The sequence below is a fragment of the Podarcis cretensis genome (genome assembly GCF_951804945.1).
Source record: "Podarcis cretensis genome assembly, chromosome: 14".
In the NCBI taxonomy this organism is placed as follows: Eukaryota; Metazoa; Chordata; class Lepidosauria; order Squamata; family Lacertidae; genus Podarcis; species Podarcis cretensis.
Genome location: NC_137183.1, coordinates 7890392 through 7911339, shown reverse-complemented (window position 1 = coordinate 7911339; position 20948 = coordinate 7890392). Strand labels below are relative to the sequence as shown.

The 20948-nt window shown below is 49.1% G+C and overlaps 1 protein-coding gene across 5 annotated transcripts in view; it reads right to left on the bottom strand.

Moving 5' to 3' along the window:
* Positions 1-13705: 13705 nt before the first annotated feature.
* Positions 13706-20948, bottom strand: part of PARP6 (poly(ADP-ribose) polymerase family member 6) — a 53214-nt gene continuing 45971 nt past the window's right edge. For 4 of the 5 annotated variants that reach the window (XM_079953293.1, XM_079953295.1, XM_079953296.1 and 1 more), the window contains exons 18-23: positions 20857-20929; positions 17520-17589; positions 16431-16510; positions 15864-15927; positions 14422-14506; positions 13706-14232 (exon numbers count right to left, since the gene is read on the bottom strand). In XM_079953293.1, the coding sequence (XP_079809419.1) occupies positions 14130-14232; positions 14422-14506; positions 15864-15927; positions 16431-16510; positions 17520-17589; positions 20857-20929 (475 nt within the window). In that variant the 3' untranslated portion in view covers positions 13706-14129. Of the gene's footprint in view, positions 14233-14421; positions 14507-15863; positions 15928-16430; positions 16511-17519; positions 17590-20856; positions 20930-20948 lie in introns of those variants that run through there. The other variant, XR_013833047.1, reaches the window with a different exon arrangement.

The window sequence follows — 20948 nt, the reverse complement described above, 5'->3', positions numbered from 1 at the left end:
CCACCAGTCGGTTTTACTTGGCAACAGGCAGTGGGAAAGGTTGAGCAAAGAGACTGCTGGACCATGGTGCATTTTGTGACCCCCTCCATCTGGGGCTGATGGGAATTGGGAGTCCAACAACATCTGGAGGGCCACAGGCTCCCCATGCTTGATTTTTAGATGGATGGTCTCATGGAGAGAGAAAGAGAAGACCCTCTTTAGACATTTCCACATGTGGAAAGCCAGCTCTGCTGGGAGTGAGGCCCCTGATGGCACTGCTGCTGCTGCTGCTGCTGCTGCTGGAGCAATGTCACAAGAGGCACCAGGGTTGCACAGTTTGTGGCAGAGCTTGTAAAGGGGAGGCCAACCAGAGCTAGGAAGCAAAGAGGGGGGTGATACATCTCGATGGGATGCTACCATGTGGGAGAGATGAGATCTAACCGTTCCTGCACCCGATCAAATGCTGGTGCTGCCCGTTTGCAAGCGATCCAGGTTCATGGTTACATTCCCTGCAGCTAAGGGCTAGGGGAAGCCTCTTAAGCACCACTGTGCCTTTCATTCCCTGCATTAGCTAGCCATCCCTGTGCCAAGAGGTCTGTGACAGTTACAGCCACAGGGAAGGATTCCTATGTTTGAAGCAGCTGACGGTGTCCTCCTCAAGCCAAGCAAAGCAAGCCAGCCCTACCAGCAACACAACTTCTGTGTCTTAATACCGGTGTTTAATTGTGAAAGTGCCAAGACATGGAGCAGATGACAGGAGGGGGCAGCAACAGCATCAGGGGTGGGGCAGCATTTGCAGTGGGGGCATTTGTTTGCACTGGAGAGAGAGGCACCAGGGACTCTCGACTTCTCCATCTTCCCTTCTCTGGCAGTTTTTGAGCACAAAGCAAGGGAACCCTTGGCCAGGGACATTGCTAGGTGCTAAAAAGGGCAGAGGCCCATGACACGAATAATTTGCATGACATTTGCCTATGCAGTAGTTTAGCGATTTCATTCTGAACACATTGAGGTGGCAGGTGGTCTCGCTGGCCCTTTGCCACATGCCCAACAGCCCTCTAAGCATAGATCAATAAATAAAAGGGAGGCCACCCGTAACCAGACCCATGCTGTTAGCAGGGGGTGCTGCTCACACAATACTTTTGTGAATGCCCAACGTCAAAACCCAATCTAGCCCTTTGGATTGTATCCTGGGTAGTTTCAAACCCATCCAGGCTTATAGCCATGAGCAGATGTTAATGTCCAGGGATCCCAATTCAGAAGGGAGCTCAACCCAAGCCTTTCTTGGAATGGCTATTATTATTATTATTATTATTATTATTATTATTATTATACCACAAGAAATGTAGATTTCTATTTGGAAACTCAACGAATTTCCATTGAATTGCCAGAATGTTAAACTGATCTGGCATACAGTAAAGTATTGAGCTTTTAAAAATAGTGCTCTGGTGTTAAGCTGCAGGTTATAATATCTAAGCATACATTGAAATGGAATAATTTGTAAATGAACTGCACACCTTCCTCCCTGCCTGGGTGTTGTGGCAGTAGCCTTTTCAAGCCCTGGCGGTGCAGATAAAAATCCATTCTCCCCACCCCCTTCCCAAATGATAATGAATGTTGCAGGGTTGGCTCCATGCTCAAGAGAAGGCATGGCTTTAATGCCCTCTTGTGGGCTCCCTCGTCTGCCAATGGGTCTTAGAGAGCTTTGTGCTGGCCAGGGGTTGGGGGGGTGGCACTAGGCAGCTTGATCTAATCTAATCACCATTTTAATTTCCCGACAATTCTCAAGAAGAGCATTCGCCCTGCCAATGTTTTGGAACTACAACTCCCATCATCCTCAGCCACCAAAGCAGAGGCTGGTGGGAGTTGTAAACCAAGACATTCACAGAGTATGCACCAGGTTGATGAAGGCTGCCCCAGGGCAGAGCTACTTCGTGGCACTCTGCTGAGATTTAAATGGAGGCTAGTTCCAGCTGCTGGGTGCCACTTACAGTGTGGGGCCAGACAATAAGAATTAACAGGAGGTGCAGAGTAGACAACAGTGCTGGGCCCTACCTGGGAGCTGGCAGCTGCCCAAGGATACCGGTTGCTGCTGCTGGTCCTGCCTTTATGGTTTCAGAGAATTCCTTGCTAAACTTTCCTTAGCATTTGCAGTGGCCCAAGAAGCCTGCATGGCTTGCCTTGATTCAGGGAGGACAATGGGCTGCAGCAATCCCTTTGCAACATCAGGAGACCGATCGACTTTGCATGATACTCAAGCTACGCTCACTAGTTCTGTCTTGGCCTGCATCACACACACACACACCCATAGCTCCATTGACCCACCCAACCCAACCATGCTTTTCACAGTGGTGGGGATTCTCTGCATGTGCTCAGGGCAGATCTAGAAAGAGCTACGGTCAGCAGGCTGCATTGCCCATTCAGCAGTAATTCTGGGTGGGAGGCTACATCTGTAAGAAGAAGGACAAGAGTGCCTTTGAGCATGTGCAAAGTACACTGCTCTTGACAGCTCTTACTACTGTGGTCGTATGCAGCTGTGCAAGTGGCACTTGGGGTGTGTGTGTGTGTGTGTGTGTGTGTGTGTGTCCGTGTGTGTGTGTGTGTGCCTGTGTGTGTGTTAGAGAGAGAGAGAGAGAGAGAGAGAGAGAGAGAGAGAGAGAGAGAGAGACTGACACTGACTTCTTTCTATCATTCCCTCACTTTTGCCCATGGACATCTGGGATTGCAGAGGAGGTGGGAGAGCTCCCTGCAGGGTGAATACTCCACAAAATCAATTGCTGTCTGGGCATGTACAAAGCACAGCAGCACCAAATTGGAGGAGACCATTCAACAGATGGTGGCAGCTGCTGATTCCCTCTGCCTTTGCATGGGCTGCAGTTGGTTTTCTTGAACTGTCTGTAAAGGGACCCTTTTCCCAATCCTCTCCAAGCCCTTGCCAAAATACCGGCGGATCTGTACCGTAGTGGGCTGGATTCCCATAAGTGAATCAAGCTTGCAAACCATGCATTTGCCTCCTGTCCAGGAGATGTTCCACTGGACTTCTTACTACTAGCCTGGAACGACAGGTGCCATCTCTAGTCCAGAACGCCACTCCCTTCCTCTTACCTTGAGGTGTCTGCTCCTGATGATTGCCAGCTACCTGCAGCAGCTGTATATAGCAAAAAAAATCATGGATTTTCTTTATAAATTATGAGCTTGTAAATGCAAGTGATTCCATTGGGTTTGTGAAAACAAAATGCAAGCCAGTGACGGTGGAGGGGGATAATCTTTCCGGTTCATCCGAAATGCCTGCTGTTTGTGGATAAAGACTGCAGAGAAGATGGGAACAGAGGGGAGAAAGGGGAGAACTCTTCTCAAGGCGGGATGGGGGATGGGAGAACTGTTTCCTGCTCCTTTAAATGAGAGGGAATCTTCTCAGCTCAAGGGCCACATTCCAGGGGTGGAAGCAGCCAGAGGCAAAAGTGGGTGGACCAGAAAGAAAGGCAAATTTTACCTTTGCACAGCAAGCTAGTTTCTACATGCATATTCACACACACACACACACACACACACACACACCATCCTCCTTCCAGTCAAGCAAGAGGCATGATCAGAAGTCAGGGACAAACTCCAGCCAGGCACAAACACTCATGGGGCACAGGGAGGGGTGTTGCCTGTGGAAAACCCTGAGGACCAGATAAAGTGGGCTGGGGCCCAAGGCTCTCTATACTTGTTTTAAATCCTGCAGAGAAGATGTAAGAGAAGAGTAAGTAGATGGGGAGAAGGATCATAGAATCGTAGAGCTGGAAGGGTCCCCATGGGATCATCTAGTTCAACCCCCTGCAATGCAGGAATCTCAGCTAAAGCATCCATGACAGATGGCCATCCAATCTCTGCTTAGAAACCTCCAAGGAAGGAGAGTCCACAACCTCCCAAGGGAGTCTGTTCCACCTTCAAGAGCTCTCACTGTCAGAAAGTTCCTCCTGGTGATTAGTCAGGATCTTCTTTATTGTACCTTGAATCCATTGGTTCAGGTCCTGGCACGTTGGCGTAGTCCAACATGCATGTATAAGATTACAGTCTCCTTTAGACAGACAAAAGAATGTCGTGGGTGCAGGATCTTGCTGTGCTGCAGTGTTACTCTTGAAGGCCCCTTACAAATCATATCCTTTCGAGGTTCTGCTTGGGCACTCTTGTGCCAACTTAAAGTAAGGAAGACTGCCTCTTTCGACTGCGGCCTGGAGCCTCCATCATCCCTGACTTGGCTCTAGGTGCCAGCCGGCTTCAGCAGTTCTCCCTCTCCTCAGCCTGCTCTGGCTCTTGCTGCAGCCGCCATTTTAATCCACAGGCTCCAGCTAGTACTTCTCATCGTAGCCAAATGCCCACCAAGATGGGCGCTCAGCCTTATCCAAGCACCATTTTGTTTTGTTCTTTTTAAAAAGAATCCACAGATTAACAGTCATGGACACTGGGTTCCATGCAGGGTGCAGGACAGAGAAAAGTGTGACTTAGATGTGCAAGAGACAGGGTGGAGGGCACACTTTGGCCTCTCCCCATCTAAACTAACCATGTCTACAGGGTCTTTCCCCAAGACCCACTTTTCCATTGACTCCAGCTCTCATAGCTCTAACCTTCTCTCCCCCAGCTCCCATAGAGCACAAACAGCCTACAGCAGTGACTGCCGTCTCTAAGGGCTACTTTTTTGCTACCATAGTCTTATTGCTACCTTTGAAGGGATGCATGGGGTGGAAACTGTAGGAGTGTTTCTTATTGCAAAGCTACCTCTGATGCCAAAGCTGATCTGTCCCGCCCTCCTCCCTTGCCATTCTCCAAAACTCACTAGATACATATCCCATTCATCATTTCCTGCAAGCAGAAATTCTCACAGTGGGGAGGCTCGAAGAAGACGACTTTGCAGGCTCAGGCCAATGCAAACCTCCCAAGGGTATATATATGAGCCTGAGATCTCCGTTGTACCCACTGCCTAGTTCTTGGATGTGATGAGTGGGGATTTAAGTTATTTAAATGGGAGAAAACGTGTACCCATTAAAGATTTGTTCTGGACATTATTATTTATGTGGGGTGTCCCTGGTATGGGGGCAACTGTGCGTAATTTGAGCTGACGCTTTGCTGAAATAAGACCCCATTCATTGTTTCAAAAGGCAATGGGGTTCTGGAACTCAAACACTGAGTCTGCTAGAACTGTTTCCCATATGCAGATTGTGTCCCGTTTGCAAGAGAGGCAGACAGACAGACATAGGAGCAAGTGTGCCTTCCCTTCTACATTTACTCACTAAAAAGTCTCCTACATTTCTGGGAATATAGGATTTGAACTTCTGGATGAGAGCTCCCAGCACTCCAGAGAAGCCCTTTCCCCAAATTAGGTACTGATGGAAATCTGGCAGCCAGCTCCTGATCCAGAGGTGGGTTGTGTCTGGCTTTTGGACATTTGAGGGGCACAGGGGAAACAATGTTGCAGGCAGGCTTGAGTTCTGGCCCATTATATATATATATATATATATATATATATATATATATATATGTTGTGACATGAACATGCCGGACTCCCAAGTCAGCTCTACAAACAGGTTGGAGAGAAGAGTCACCTGGCTGAACTGTCACCCATATTAGAATGAGAAAGATGGCAAGTAACAAATGCCTTTCTATCCCACTGCTCTTAAAAGTTACTGGGAAGTTGCTGAGATGTGGCATTTTCATCTTCCCACTGTCCCCTCCTGGTTCTGCCTAGGCAACAAGAGCCAAGGAGCTAAAGAGCATATTTCACACTCAGGTCCTGCTTGTGGGCTTCTACTAGGCTGTTGGAACAGAATCCTGGACTAGGTGACCTGATCAGATCCAGCAGGGATCTGCTTATGTCCACTGCACCTCAGTTAAAACTGATTCTAGCGTGGGACATACGATGGGTGTTTGAACGATATACATGCACAGACACACTGCCTGGAAGGGGGGAAGGATACTTCCCCACCCTCATGCCTCAGGCATCATAGAAGGGTTATACAGAAGGTGAGTTCACCCCAGTTGCAGCAACACCAGGAAATGGCTTCATGTTCTCACAATGACTTTGGAAGCCATCTCATTCACTTGGGTGGAACGGTTACATAGCTGGGTCACATCTAAGCAATGGAAAACCCATTTCGACGTAACTTTTCCATGAAGACTAGCTCATGTGAGAGTTTCCAATTTAACAGTAATTGCGTGGACTGCAGAATCTACTCCAAGAAGGAAAAGGTCTTTTCCCCAGGCTGAGCCCAATATTTCCATGCATATTCCTTGTTGCAGTGTCTCACCTGATAACCCTGGACCCAGGCATGGGGAGGTGGAAATGGGAAATGGGTGGAAATCTGTTGTGCTCCATTGGGAGGAAATGTGAGGGGGTTTGTGCCCTCCAGATGTTCCTCACAATTTTACTGTGTCTGCTTAACTTTGCGCCAAAATGAGGGTCTTTGGGGCAGGCAGAGATTCCCACTCAGACTCCTTCAGTCCTGCCTATCTCACAGTTCTTACAGTGGTGCAGCCACCCAAAAAAGAATCCGGTTGTGCTCTTGCATTCTTACCACATCCTAAAATTGGTGGCTTCAGCAGGGGTGTCACTAGATACTCAAAAGATTCAGGGCACAGGCTTGTGGCACAAATTTGCGTATGTTGATTCATATGTACAAATGCAAATTTGGGTCTCAAGATGGTGAGTGGGTGGGCTGTTGTTGGCACTGCATTGATGCTGAAGAGGCAGGAGATTTAGAACCCAGAGCAAAAGATACAGAGCTTGGACCCTCTGAGTAACCTCCTGACAACACCCCTGAACTTTGACAGGAGGCCAGCGACAAAATTGTCCTAGAGACTCCAAAACTGTGACCTGGGTCTAGCAAAAAGCCAGGGGAACGAGGCAAGTGGGAAGACTAGTAAGAGGTAAGTAATTATTGCCCAAGGATAAGTGGAGCACATAAAGCGGGTTGAAGGCCCAGTACACCCCCCAGATGAACGCCCAAGGACAAAGGCTGTTGCTGACTCCTACTGATGACTCACCAAAAAGCTAAGATCTAATGAATTCCTTTGCGCTACTATTCTCTTCCTGGTCAGTCTTGGTTTTATGTAGGAAGGCGACCTGCCCAACTAGGGTCTCAGGAGGACAACACTTGCTGGCCTCTGAGCATGTGTCTTTTCCCACCGAGTTCCACTCCTTTGGGGGGGAGGCATCTTGCCCCGCCCCACCCCAAATGGGCTTTCTGTTTCAGCCATTCCAAAAAGGAACGCTGCCTCCCGGGGTTTGCAAGGGGAGCAGTTTTGGCATTCCAGTGGATTTACGATTCTTTTGACGGATCTTTCTTATGATTTCTTGTAGTATAATAAAGAAAGACAAAATGGACATTGTTATCTCTGTAGCTCTGTAGTTAAATGATATTCTGCTTAGACTGAAATAAAGCACAGTCCAGTGGGAATTTGCCCGGATTGTTCGTGTGTGAGTCTCTTATTGAGAGTTGTTCTCTGAACCTCAAATAAAATAAAATAAAGACTACAAAATCAGGGAAAGCATCACTAGGAGATAGTGTAAGGCAGCTATATTCCTAAATACAAATTGGTGCATCTACTTCAGTAATGTTTACACTGACTGGCAGCAGCTACCCAAGGCTTCAGGGAGAAGTCTTTTCCATCCCTACCTGGAGATGCCAGAGTTTGACCCTGGGGCCTTCTGCATGTGAAGCAATTGCTGTACCATTGAACCAAAGACCTTCCAACTGTTAGTTCTGCTTCCATCCTTAGGTGAAAGGTACAGGCTTCTTTAGCAGATGGAGAACAGGAATGAAGAGTAATTATGTAAACCTATAATGCAGGGATCAGGAACCTGTTGCCCTCCATATGTTGCTGGGGTCCGACTCCCATCAGCCCCAGGCAACATGGCCAGTGGTTGGGGATGCTGGAAGTTGTAGCCCAGCAACACCTGAAAAGCCAAAGGTTCTACATCCCTGAGATCAACATTAGATGGTGTAAAGGTAAAGGGACCCTTGACCATTAGGTCCAGTCGTGGCCGACTCTGGGGTTGCGGCGCTCATCTCGCTTTATTGGCTGAGGGAGCCGGTGTACAGCTTCCGGGTCATGTGGCCAGCATGACTAAGCTGCTTCTGGCGAACCAAAGCAGCGCACAGAAATGCCATTTACCTTCCTGCCGGAGTGGTACCTATTTATCTACTTGCACTTTGACGTGCTTTCGAACTGCTAGGTTGGCAGATTAGATGGTGTATTAGTTATTAAAAAGTCTACAGAAGCCAAACTGGGTAACTTTACTTAGGCATGGGAGTAAACTTTCTCACAGAGAACACATTTCAGAGTAATCCTTTGGGAAAACACAGGGCTAGCACACCCATGAGGTGTGCTGAGGTAGTGGCCTCAAGCAGGGTAAGCCTAGGTACCCTGCCCACTCAGCTGCCTCTGTCACCAACAGAAAAGCGAGGCAGCAGCAGTTTCCAGAGAGATCTCACTGAACCCTTGCAAGGTATTGCTGAAATCTCCCAGTATATTGTGCACTCTGTAAGATATTGTGAGGTCTTGCCAGAACCCACCACCAGCGTTGCTGCCTCTGCGTGGGCTCTGACATGCAATCCAGGTAAGGAAGGTCTTTGGCGAGGGTTTCCGCCAACTCCTATGGTTGCTATTAAAGGGTTGTTCCAAAATGTGTCAGGCCTGAAATAAATATTTCTTCAGGCACCTGGAATTCCTTGCTCTTCACCCCACTCCCAACTGTAACCCCCTATTAAAGCTGCTGTTAATAACCAGCGCTCTAGAATCCTCACCCTGATCTTCTATTCCACTGGGCAAAATGATGCCACAAACCCTCCAAATAGCCACATTTGTAGTTCCAGCATCTCTAAAACTGCCACGATTCGTTGCTAGTCCCTGGAATCCAATTGCTGAGGCAGCAGCTTGTAGGACTGAAGTGTTAATTGCCCTGGTGATGACACAACAGGTCCTTTTGCACCCGTGTAAGGATCCATGGGTGGTACTGCTTGGCATGTAAACTGCTAGCCTGAGCACTATTAATGTGACCAGATAGAGGAGCAGACAGGGCTCCTTTAATAGTTGTGTAGAAGAGGACATTTCAGCAAGAGCAATGTGCCAGCTAGCAGGTGGAGAAGAGAAGGCTCCACTGCATTTGATCAGGCTAACCCCTAGATATGGTGCCGCCTAGCCCTAGCCATTGAGCCATTTGGGGGAAGGGCCATAGCTCAATGGCAGCGCATGTGTCTTGCACATGAAAGGTCTTAGGTTCAATCCCCAGTATCTCCAGGTAGGGCTGGGGGAATCGCCTGCCTGAAACCCGAGCCAGATGCTGCCAGTCATTGTAGGTGAACCAGATGGACCATTGGTCTGACTCCGTATATGGCAGCTCCCAATACTGATGAATCAAATATGGTTTTGCACAAGAGGAATCTTGATGTGCTTACTGACAACTGGGGGAACAAGGGTATTTTCTAATCCCCTTTTCACCCACTGGCGCTGTGAAGCCTTCACAAACCACAAAAGTAAATATGGGGATTAAGTCTTCCTGATTATAATGCTAGCACTTTTATTCCACTTTCTAATGTACTCCTGCACGGCATTGCCAGTTGCATTATGAAATGGTGGCTTTTTTATTCGACATGCCACCATGCCATGCTAAATTTTGTGCAGCAGGAAAATACCGAACGCTAGAATACCGCCCCAAATTTCATCACATGAAATTACAGTGCCAAATTCCCACGATTTTCTTGGTTAATGGGGTTGCAAACGGATTTTGGGGTTTTTTTGAGGGGGGGGGTGGAGAGAAGCAAATAACCTGGAAATGAATTATAAACTGCTCGATTCTGCTCGTTTTTCAGAAGTGGCTAGAATGTCATGTGAAAGATCATGTAAAATATGAAAGTTATCAGGTAAGGAAACGCTGGGGGAAATCTTAGTGGTGCAGCAATAAAACTACAAGCATGTTTGTAAAGCTAATTAGGATCTAGAATGGTTTCAGATTGGATGGGGGGCCGCATGTTGAGGGTTGGACTAGATCAACCTGAGAGTCCCTTCCAACTCCTCAATTCTATGGTTGTCTGAAGGCAGCCTCAGTCTTGGGACTCTGCTTTGCTTCAGTAGATCATCGGAAGTCAGACCACTGGTCCATGCAAGTCGGTACTGTCTCTGCATTGACTGGCAGGAGTGCTTCTGGGTTTCAGAAGCCAGGGATTGAGCCTGCAAATCTTGTGATCTACTGCTGAGCTGCTAGAGTCCATGTGGACCTGTAACTTGAGTCATGCCATCATACATCCTTCGCCTGAGCACATATGCTTTGCCATGCCCTTCAAGCGAATCCATCCCAGATAGAGACTGGCAGCCATTTTTGAATGGTGCAAACTTAAAGGTTTGCAGATAAGATTGCATTTGGGTTCCTTATCCACCCCCTGGAGGTTTGAGAGCTGTTGCCCCACACACGCTGAGAGTGTGCAGGTAAACAGATGGCACAGTGTACCTGTGAGTCTGTCTCTCTCTCTCTCTCTCTCTCTCTCTCTCTCACTCACACACACACACAGCCTTGTTGGGGGCAGAGGAGAGATGAAGGAGACACACAGGCTGCATCCACACTAAAAATTGAAAGCAGTGTGGTTGTCACTTTCCCCCACGGAATCTTGGGAGCCAAGGGTACTGGGAGTTGTAAGGAGACCCCTGTTACCTGCCCACAGCTCCAATTCACAGAGTTCCCTGGGAAGGGGAGGTCGATTGTAAAATTACTCTGGGAATTATAGCTCCATGGAGGGGAAAGGGGATTCTCTAACAACTCTCGGAGCCCTTAACCTAATGTAGTTCTGGGCTTCTTTGTGGGAAGCCATGACTGTTGAAGGGGCAGAAGAGAAAGCCTGCAGGATCAAATCAAGGGCTCGTGTGGTCCAGCATCCTGTTGTCCCACCAGATGCCTGTGGGAAGCCTCAAAGCAAAACCTGAACGTAACAGCTCTTTCCCCACCTGCATTCCTCAGTGGGTGCAGATCAAAGCCATCATGGTTGACAGTCATTTATTTAAATGTATACAGTGGTACCTCGGGTTAAGAACTTAATTCATACCGGAGGTCCGTTCTGAACCTGAAACTGTTCTTAACCTGAGGCACCACTTTAGCTAATGGGGCCTCTTGCTGCCGCTGCACCACTACCATGCAATTTCTGTTCTCATCCTGAAGCAAAGTTCTTAACCCGAGGCACTACTTCTGGGTTAGCGGAGTCTGTAACCTGAAGCATCTGTAACCCGAGGTACCACTGTACACCACTTGATTGTAAAAAAGAAACCCAAGAAACCCACACACCTCAAAATGGTTTACCAAAAGCCAATTAATAGTCTTTGCCTCCATCCAAATTGGTGGCCGTCATTGCATCTTGTGAGAGTTCCATGGTTTAACTATGCACTATGTGAAGAAGTTTGTTTGGTTTTTTGTCTGCCCCAAATCCTCCAACATTCACTGGATGCCCGTGAGTTCTAGTGTTACAGGATAACAACCTTTCTCTGTCCACTTTCCCCACACGGTGCATGATTTCGTATGCTTCCATCACATCGCAGATTACTTGCCTGTTCCAAATGCTGTAACCTTCCTTACTAGGGGAGTTGCTCCATCCTCATTGTGATGGGCTTCACTTGCCCTTTCAACATATGCCATGGATATAATGCAGGTGTCTAAAAGCACCCCAGGAAAGTTGCCTGACGCTGGGCCCATCAAATATTTCTCCATCTATCCAGAAGCAGCTCACTGGCTGAGGTGGAGCCACTATGCTCACTTCCTTGCAGGAGAGTCACCGCTGTTTACTGGAATGGGAAGAGGGAAGGGACACGGGGATCTGGCGCTCCTGCCAGTGCTTTTGCACCACATTCACCTTCCCACACCCAGCAGTTAATCTGCTGGGAAACAAGGATTGCAGCTCCACAGCACCCAGCAAAGCACTTTCACATCGAACCCAGTATGATATACTCTGCAGACCCCGGGTAATAAACACCCAGCAACCTCAGCAGGCTGCCAGGGGACCTGCTGGGCCTCAAATATTATCTCCTGAGAGAAGAGAGAGAGTGGCCAACTCATTGGCCAGAATCTGCAGGCAAGGCATGCGGTCCACCACTGAGCTGCTTTTCAGTGAGACAAGTTCCCTTCTTCACATCTATGACACCCCCCACTTTAGTATACACTATACAAAGAGGTTGTCTCTTTTTCATTCAAACACAATTCAGCTTGGGAGAGCAATGGAGATCTAAAACACTGGGTACTTCAAGGTGGTCACTGTTCTCAGATGGGATCCAGCCACATGCTGGCAAACTCAGGTTGCACAATTGAAATGATGTGGTGCTCTGGAGCAATAAATAATAATAATAATAATAATAATAATAATAATAATAATAATAATGGGATTTTTTGCAATAGGGACTAGAAAATGCACTTGAAAGTGTGGCAAAACACGTGCTTGATCTTATAACCTCGCTGTGGACAAATCAGGATGAATGCCCAATGAACAGGTTATTTGGAAGAGGCTACTGTCCAATGGGACGCAGGTGGCGCTGTGGGTTAAAGCCTCAGCTCCTAGGACTTGCCGATCGAAAGGTCGGCGGTTCGAATCCCTGCGGCGGGGTGCGCTCCCGCTGCTCGGTCCCAGCGCCTGCCAACCTAGCAGTTCGAAAGCACCTCCGGGTGCAAGTAGATAAATAGGGACCGCTTACCAGCGGGAAGGTAAACGGCGTTTCCGTGTGCGGCTCTGGCTCGCCAGAGCAGCGATGTCACGCTGGCCACGTGACCCGGAAGTGTCTCCGGACAGCGCTGGCCCCTGGCCTCTTAAGTGAGATGGGCGCACAACCCCAGAGTCTGTCAAGACTGGCCCGTACGGGCAGGGGTACCTTTACCTTTACCTTACTTTACTGTCCAATGTATAGACCCAAAGCCACAGTTTTCAGATCTACTGCCAGTGGAGGTTAATCCATCTAGGCGAATGGGGCACATCCTCAATCTGCCCTCACCTGCCTGACTTCTTACTTGCAGTCAGTCAGGGGGTGGCACTGCCTGTCAGCCTCCTGCTCCTTTGCCTCACAGTTGCCCTAACAGAAGGAACAGAAAGAAGGATTCGTTGGCTCAGTCTGTCATTGTCTCTGGCGCCACCTGCTGTTGGTCTCCCTGCCTTCTGCCCAACCACTTCCAATGGTTGCCAGCACAAGCACAAGGGACAACACAAATACATATCATGCTTGGGTTGGTGCCCTTGGCCACTTCCAGACAGACAGTATTTTGTGGGAGGGATTCCATTGCATACCAGGAAAATAGGCCCATATAATTTAAGTGGATTAAAATACTCTGGTACAAGAAAATCTTTTAAAAAAGAAAAAGAAAACCCCAGACTTCTGGAAGTTAGGAGAGTGACAGGGAAATGCATTAAAAAGTGTGAGCTAAACAACTGATTAGTGGAAAGTTGTGGGATCAGGGTGCAAGCAAATCAGGATGGATGCTTCATGTTGTCTTACAGCCTTCCTGTGAAGGAAGTAGAATGAATATTCAGTTTAAAGATGGGGCACCATCTAATCTGTGTATAAGTTTGGGGCAAACCCATCAGGACGACCACACAACAAACAGGTCATGTTGAGGTCACAGGTCTGACCTCATGGGCAAAAGGAAATAAAGGAAATGGCACATCTGCTGGGCATACACACAAGTGCCTGCAAACACACATATACACACACACAGAGTCTGTGCAGGTGCAATCAGAGCTTCTTTTTTTAAAGAGAATTTTAACAAGCTAAAACCATTTGCGCTCTCTCACTCTCTTCCATTCTCTCTGTCTCTTCTTGTTTGTTTGTTTTTTGCTTGTTTTCATTGTTAAAAATGTTGTCACTGTAAACGTGGGAGCGCAAAGTCAGCCACCCCAACTGTCCTTGGGATTTGGTCCAAGTCCCCCCATTGGAGAGTCTCTCTGTATATTCTAGGTGCAGGCTTCCACCCTTCCAGAGGCGCTCCCGGGGCCTCTGCTGCCCAGAAATGACGCTGGTTGCCCCTTTGCCCCCTCCTGTGGATCCAGGTCTCCATTGCTTCGTTGGCAGCCTCTGACCTCTGGCTCCCTTCTACCCATGGAGGGGCAGGGGCAACATTGGCACAAGCTGAAGGAACAGGGTCCTCCACCCCCTCAATTTGTATAGACCTGAGTGCCAATCACACGCATTATCTCCTTTTGGATTTTGGGGTCCTGAGTATTGATGTTGGCGTCTCCAACTTGGCCGTCTTCATACCTGTGAGGGAGACAGAAACTGCTTCAGAAATTGCCTTCTTCCACCATACCTTTCAAGATGGTCAGGGCTATTGCCAATCCCAGTGGGTAAGGTGGCACTGCCCAAGGCTGCAGCATTGGCATTGCTATCTCCCTATTCTGCAAAATAGAACAGCTTCCCTTTCCCTACCCAGGAAATGTGACCACTCACACGAAGAAAAAGCGGGTGCAGACGTGGTCCGACACTGGACACACCCAGATGTTGCCGTGCTTCTGGAGATCCTTTGACGTGATCACTGCAAATGAGAAAGGCATTGGTCTTCTCATAATCAGAACACAACACACAAGGCCTGCCAATATCACCCACTAACCAGGATGATCAGGTACTTTGGCACCAGAAACCCTGGATCTTGCCTCCGACTGACCCACTTATGCAGTTATGGACAGGGCGGAAGGGCAGTGAGTAGCTTCAATCCTCTTGCTTGTGACATAGTAGAATGGAGGACCATCCAATGAAACAGATTGTCAAAGGTTTCAGGATAAACCAAAGGAAAACGCATAATTTCACTGATGGAATACACTGGTAACGGGTACCAGATTAGGTTCCTTCAAGAGATGGGGTACCCATGGCTCTCCAGATATTGCTGGACTCCAAATCCCATCATCCCTGGCTCTTGCCCATGATGGCTGGGGATAATGGGAGTTGGAATCCAACAACATTTGGAGGGCCACAGGGTTCTTCATCCCTGGATTAAAAAAAACAAAACCAATGGAGGATGGCAATATCAACAGCTATTAGCCCTGAAAATTATAAACATGTAGTCTCCAACCTCAGAGAAGGATGATTCTGAATCAAAAATGTTCTGAATCAATTATTTCTATTTTGTCCTGCTTTTAATATTCCTCCCTTCCATGGGGCCTTAAGGTTCATGTACATCTGATGTGAAGAGCCTTCTCCGCACCACGACCCCCAATGTTGCCAAACTGCAACTCCAATCATCCCTCACCATGGGTCATTCTTGCTGAGGCTGATGGGTGTTGTTTTGCAACAACATTTCTAGGGCAAAGGTTCCCCTCATCTGATGTACATGCACATAGATGTGCATTAGAGACAGGCTAGACCCTGAACAACTCTGGCATTTCATACTAACAGAATATTGTCATTCCCAGGAGGCAAAAAAACAGACAGTCTGATTCTTATCCCATACATTGTCATCCTTTGTTCCTGCTTGCTATATCACTTCTGACGCTTTTCACACACAAAAAATGTTCCTCATTTGTAGAGCAGGAACGAAGAACCTTGTGCTGCCCGGATGTTGCTAGACTCCAGCTCCCACCACCCCTCACTATTGGGCAAGCTCGTATGGGGCCGATGGGAGTTGAAGTCCAGAACAACTGCAGAGAACCAGATTGGGAAATGCTGTTCTAAGGGCATGGAACTGGCTGCTGTTGGAGACAGTCTGCTGGACCTTTGGTGTGACCAAGCAAGATGAGCTTCAGGTTTCCCTGGCACACATTCCTTAAATTGGCATTTGTATGGGCCTGGTAGCCTGCATTTGGGCTCAGGCAGGAGTCAGGACAGATGTGGAGAGAAAGGAGCTCCAAGAGAGGGAGAGACATTGGCTGATGTGCCTCTCTCGCCCCATCGCTCACCTTCACAAAGTGCGATGCAATTCAGATTGCGACTCTGCAAGAACCTGGACTGGATGGATCGAGTCTGCAAGCAAACCAGAGAGATCTAGAGTTACACAGACCAGAGGTGGGGAAGCTTTTGAAAGCCTAGGGTCACCACATTCTCCCATGGGCAGCCTTCCAGGAGCCTCATACCCCATCATGAGTGGAGACAGTTGCCAAAGTTGGCAGAGCAAACGGATATGACTTCAACCTTACAACAAGAGGTTTCTACACACACAAACACACAGGCCATTTCTCTCTTCACCCTCCCAGGCAAGCAAGAGTTGTCACCAGAGTCCAATGACATATTTCAGTCAGGCAAAAGCACTCAAGGAGGGCAGGGCTTATGAAAAGACTTGTGGCCAAGGCAGAGTCCCAGTGTCCGAACAAAGAGGCCTGGAGGGCTCCATGGACTAGAGCAGGGGTTCCCAAACTCCTGCCCCTGGACCACCAGTGGTTCGCAATATTCGTTCAGGTGGTTACTCTTTCCCCTGCTCCAAAGCGTATTGCTGAAATAAAGAAAGCTTAGAGTTTTGTGCAGAATACCTGGGGGATGGTGTTCATTCGGTTATACCTCTGCACCAGCTCATCCTTGGAGGGCATCCTGTGTTGGCCTTTCCCCATCCCTGCATTGACAATAAAGAGAGTAAGAACAGCAACCCACAGGGTGCCAGGACCGGCTGCTTGCATGAGCGAGGAATTCTGCCAGTTGCTGGTGCAGTCTGTGCAAGGAGGATGGTGCAAACGAGCCCAGAGACACAAACAATGGCCCATGATCTCCAATGATGTAGCAAAGAGAAGACAGACATTCAGCCCTTATCCAGTGCGGTCTATGCTGATTGGGAGAAGCTCTCCAGGAGTCTTCATCTGCACAGCTTCCCAACGTCCTTTAACTGGGGAGTCTGGGAACTGAACCCAGGAACTACGGCATAAGGATCTACCACCGAGCTACAGTCTCAGCTCAAGTAGCAAGCTCATCAGCACGTCTCTTCAACAGAAGCTCACATCATCCACTAGGTAAGGGAGAACACAGATAAAGGTTGCCCTGCCTTCTACCTGAGATGGAAGAAATGAAGGTGTGCTACTTAAGTCTTATCACTTTCCTTCTCATGCACACAATACAAAAACACCAAACTTGTCTGACACGATAAGCACCAGAGAAGCCACCTATTCATATGGTCCGCACCTCCCAAGCAATGGAAGGAAATCATTCCTGGGGACAGAGAGAACATCAGGCCTACTTGCAGCCCATCAGTGCTGTGATGAAGGCACATCAAGGGCTTCTGCCTTCCACTGAGTTTGGGTGCCCAAAGGAGAAACTAGGGAGATCACCATCAAGGTCTACTCTATAACAATCCCAGCTCCAGGCAGCGGTTGAGCCTAGCTGAATCTCAAGACAATGCCTGCAAGGCTACGTGCGTCCACAGCCAGGCAACACACATAGGCAGCCAATCTCACCACCACCACCACCACGACCATCACCCTGAGAATTTTAATCTCCCCAGGAGCTCAGCATGTGGATGGAGAAACACACACAGCGGGGGTGGGGGGAGCGGCTCTTGGACGCGTGGCAAGCATGTCTGCAGGACGAAGGGGTGCACTGACAGATGGAAGGGGACAAAGAGAGCCGCTTACCTGAATATCCAAAGGAAATACTGGAGATGGGGCTCAAATAGATGCCTTTGCCATAGGCTGCTCCATGCAGCTTGCAGGAAAACACCAATGTGAGCCAAAAATAATTTGGGGGGAAAGTGCAGGCCAGGGAAGGGGGCGCGGCACGGTGCGAGCATCAGCAAACCCTGGGGTCTGTCTGTCCTTCCTGAACATTGGCTTTCCCTTAAGGATGTACAAAGGATCTGCTGGATCAGGCCAAAGGTCCAGCATCGTGTTCTCATAGTGGCCAAGCACATGCCCCAACAGGACCTGAGTGCAACAGCAAGTGTCCCCACTGGAGATTACCATCCACTGGTATTCAGCCTACCTCGGATGGGAGAGGTATTCAACTGTGCCACCAGGGCAGGGTTGGGGGCAGACAGCAGGGGTGCCACGGACCATCACCCTGTGCAGCAGGACTGGCTTCACACATTTGGAAATAAGTGACACACATTGTTCATCGAAGCAGAGGGTGAGGTGGGCTCCCTTTGCCAGGCAGCTCAATTCAGTAAAGGTAAAGGGACCCCTGACCATCAGGTCCAGTCGTGGCCGACTCTGGGGTTGCGGCGCTCATCTCACTTTATTGGCCGAGGAAGCCGGTGTACAGCTTCCGGGTCATGTGGCCAGCATGACTAAGCTGCTTCTGGCAAACCAGAGCAGTGCACGGAAACGCCATTTACCTTCCCGCCGGAGCAGTACCTATTTATTTACTTGCACTTTGACGTGCTTTCGAACTGCTAGGTTGGCAGGAGCAGGGACCGAGCAACAGGAGCTCACCCCGTCGTGGGGATTCGAACCGCTGACCTTCTGATCAGCAAGTCCTAGGCTCTGTGGTTTAACCCACAGCGCCACCCACGTCCCTAGCTCCATTCAGAGCCACCTACTAATCACGGATGTGCGTACAAGCCTAACCACAGAAGACTGGTGTTTCCTTAAGAAGGTATATTTTGCTTTCAAAACAGAGAGGACCAGGACAGGGGGACAGGGGTACAGCCCCTGACTCCAGCTGAGATGGGAATCTATTAAGGCCATCTGCTGAGGGGAGCAGGAGGCAGGAGCCGGAGCACCTGATAGCCCTCTGCCAGCACATAGGAGCACTGGGAGCTGCTTAACACCAAGTCAGACCATTGGTCTATCTAGACAGCGATGACTCACGGCAGGTGTAAGGCAGGAGGGCAACAGCAGGGGGAGCTAGAACCAATGACAGGCAGAGCCAAGTAGTCTTATCTTCCCGGCTGAGTTTGACAAGGGCCACAATGAGACAAACCATCCAGCAGTGCCACTTCCTAGACTGGTAATAGGGCAGCTGGCAGGTAGGGGCTGACTGGGACAGTTGGTGGGGCAGTGCCCCATTTACCCTACTGGACCAGTTTCCAGTGCATCTACCTCAATACTATCTGCACTGACCAGCAGTGGCTCTCTAGGGCTTCCAACGGCAGACATTCCCAGCCCTACCTGGGGAGGCCAGGGATTGACCCAGCATCCTTTCACACACAAAACAGATGCTCGGCCCTGCCTCCCCCCCCCCACCCCCGAAATTTGATGGCACCCCCTCCCAGGAGAGCGGAGCTATGTGATACCATTGTTTAACCTTACAGACAGCGCCTGGTATTTCCAGATCTATATTATTATGGCAGCAATATTACCCACTTAAACATTTCTGATATTAGAGGGTTGGACTAGGACTGCAGAGAGCCGGGTTCAAATCTCCATGTAGCCAAAAAGGTCTCTGGGTGTCTTTTGAGCCAATTGTTCTCTCTCAGCCTAACCTACCTCACAGGGCTGTTTTGAGGACCTGTAGGGTAAGGGTGGCCAGAGGGATCATGTATGCCACCTTGAGCTGACTGGAGGAAAGGCAGGATAGAAAAAAAACTGTTAAAGGCCAGGCTCTGTTATCGCAAATTGCTTTGCAGCTGAAAAGCAGTATACAAATACTGACAAAGAAATGCAGAAGTTGTGGGGTGTGGGCTGGTTCCTGGAAGAACCCCCAGTAGAGAGGCAGAGTTGCTGGCCAGTGTTGGATGGCTGGTGTTATGTATTAAGATTAGCTGCAGTTCTCACTCAGGGCCACCAGTATGCAAATGAAGGATTTAGAACTGTCGCTTACTGATTGGTTAGCTAGTTGGAAGTTGTTACTGTTACAAGTTACTTAGTATTATATAAAACAGCCAGCTAGTCTGACTCCAGGAGCAGTTCTAACTGCTGTAATAAAGAGCTGTGGATCTAACAGAGCTGTGCCCTTCGTCCATCTTTCCCACTATTTAAGAGCTGACTCCTCAAAGAAGCAATTCTGGCCTTCAGAGACGCTGTGCTGATGCTTGTTCCCACGGCCCACAGCAGTGCAAATATGGCAGGATGGCAGCCTGTTGCAACCATGCACTGCCCAGCTAACCCCACCGAGTGGATCAGAGTCTTGGGATCTGCCTGAGCAGTACAGGGAGGGAGGACTGTGCCCAAGGTGTGCTATGTCCCCCAGGCCGACCAAATGGCAGTTTGTGCCCTTTGGACATGGGGAGCCTTCTGGCGGTTCCCTCACTGCGAGAAGCCAAGTTACAGGCAACCAGGCAGAGGGCCTTCTCGGTAGTGGCGCCTGACCTGTGGAACGACCTCCCACCAGATGTCAAAGAGAAAAACAACTACCAGACTTTTAGAAGACATCTGAAGGCAGCACTGATTAGGGAAGCTTTTAATGTTTGATGTATTACAGTATTTCAATATTTTTTTGGAAGCCGCCCAGAGTGGCTGGGGAAGCCCAGCCAGATGGGCGGGGTATAAATAAATAAATAAATAAATAAATAAATAAATAAATAAATAATCTTGTTTGCCGCTGGAAGTGAAATGGGAAGGCCCTGCCCAGCTGCCAAAGCCCCTGTCCTCCGGGTCATGTGAGATCACATGAGAACTAGCAGAGCCCTCGCAAGATCTCATGGAGAGCATGAGCTCTTGCTAGATTTCGGTGGCATTGGCAGTGAGGTGGGGTGCTGCCTCTTTGGTTCTGCTGCCCAAGGCGGTTGCCTCAGTCTGCCTCCTGGGTGGGCCGGACCTGCCCAAGAGGAGGTGGAGCCAGAGCCAATGGCAGGAGGAGCCAACTAATCCTAGTTTTGTCCCCATCCTCCTCCTCGCAGAGTTGTAGAAGGGGGGGAACACTGAGGCAAAGGAGGAGGAAGCTCTCTGTCATGGCCACCTCCTGGACAGATTGTAAGGAAAAAACCAGACAGGCGAGGGCTGGTTGAGGGATGACGAAGGTTGCTGGGGTGGCTCCACTGCTTGGGGCTGTTCTAGCTATGGGGAGTAGCAGGGGTCTGTGGAAGTCGCTTACCTGCAGTTTGGTGTAGGATGCATTGACCAGCCCGTTGCGCAGAATGGAGTGCCAGTTCTCAATGTGAGAGCCACTGCGGGGGGAGAGAAATG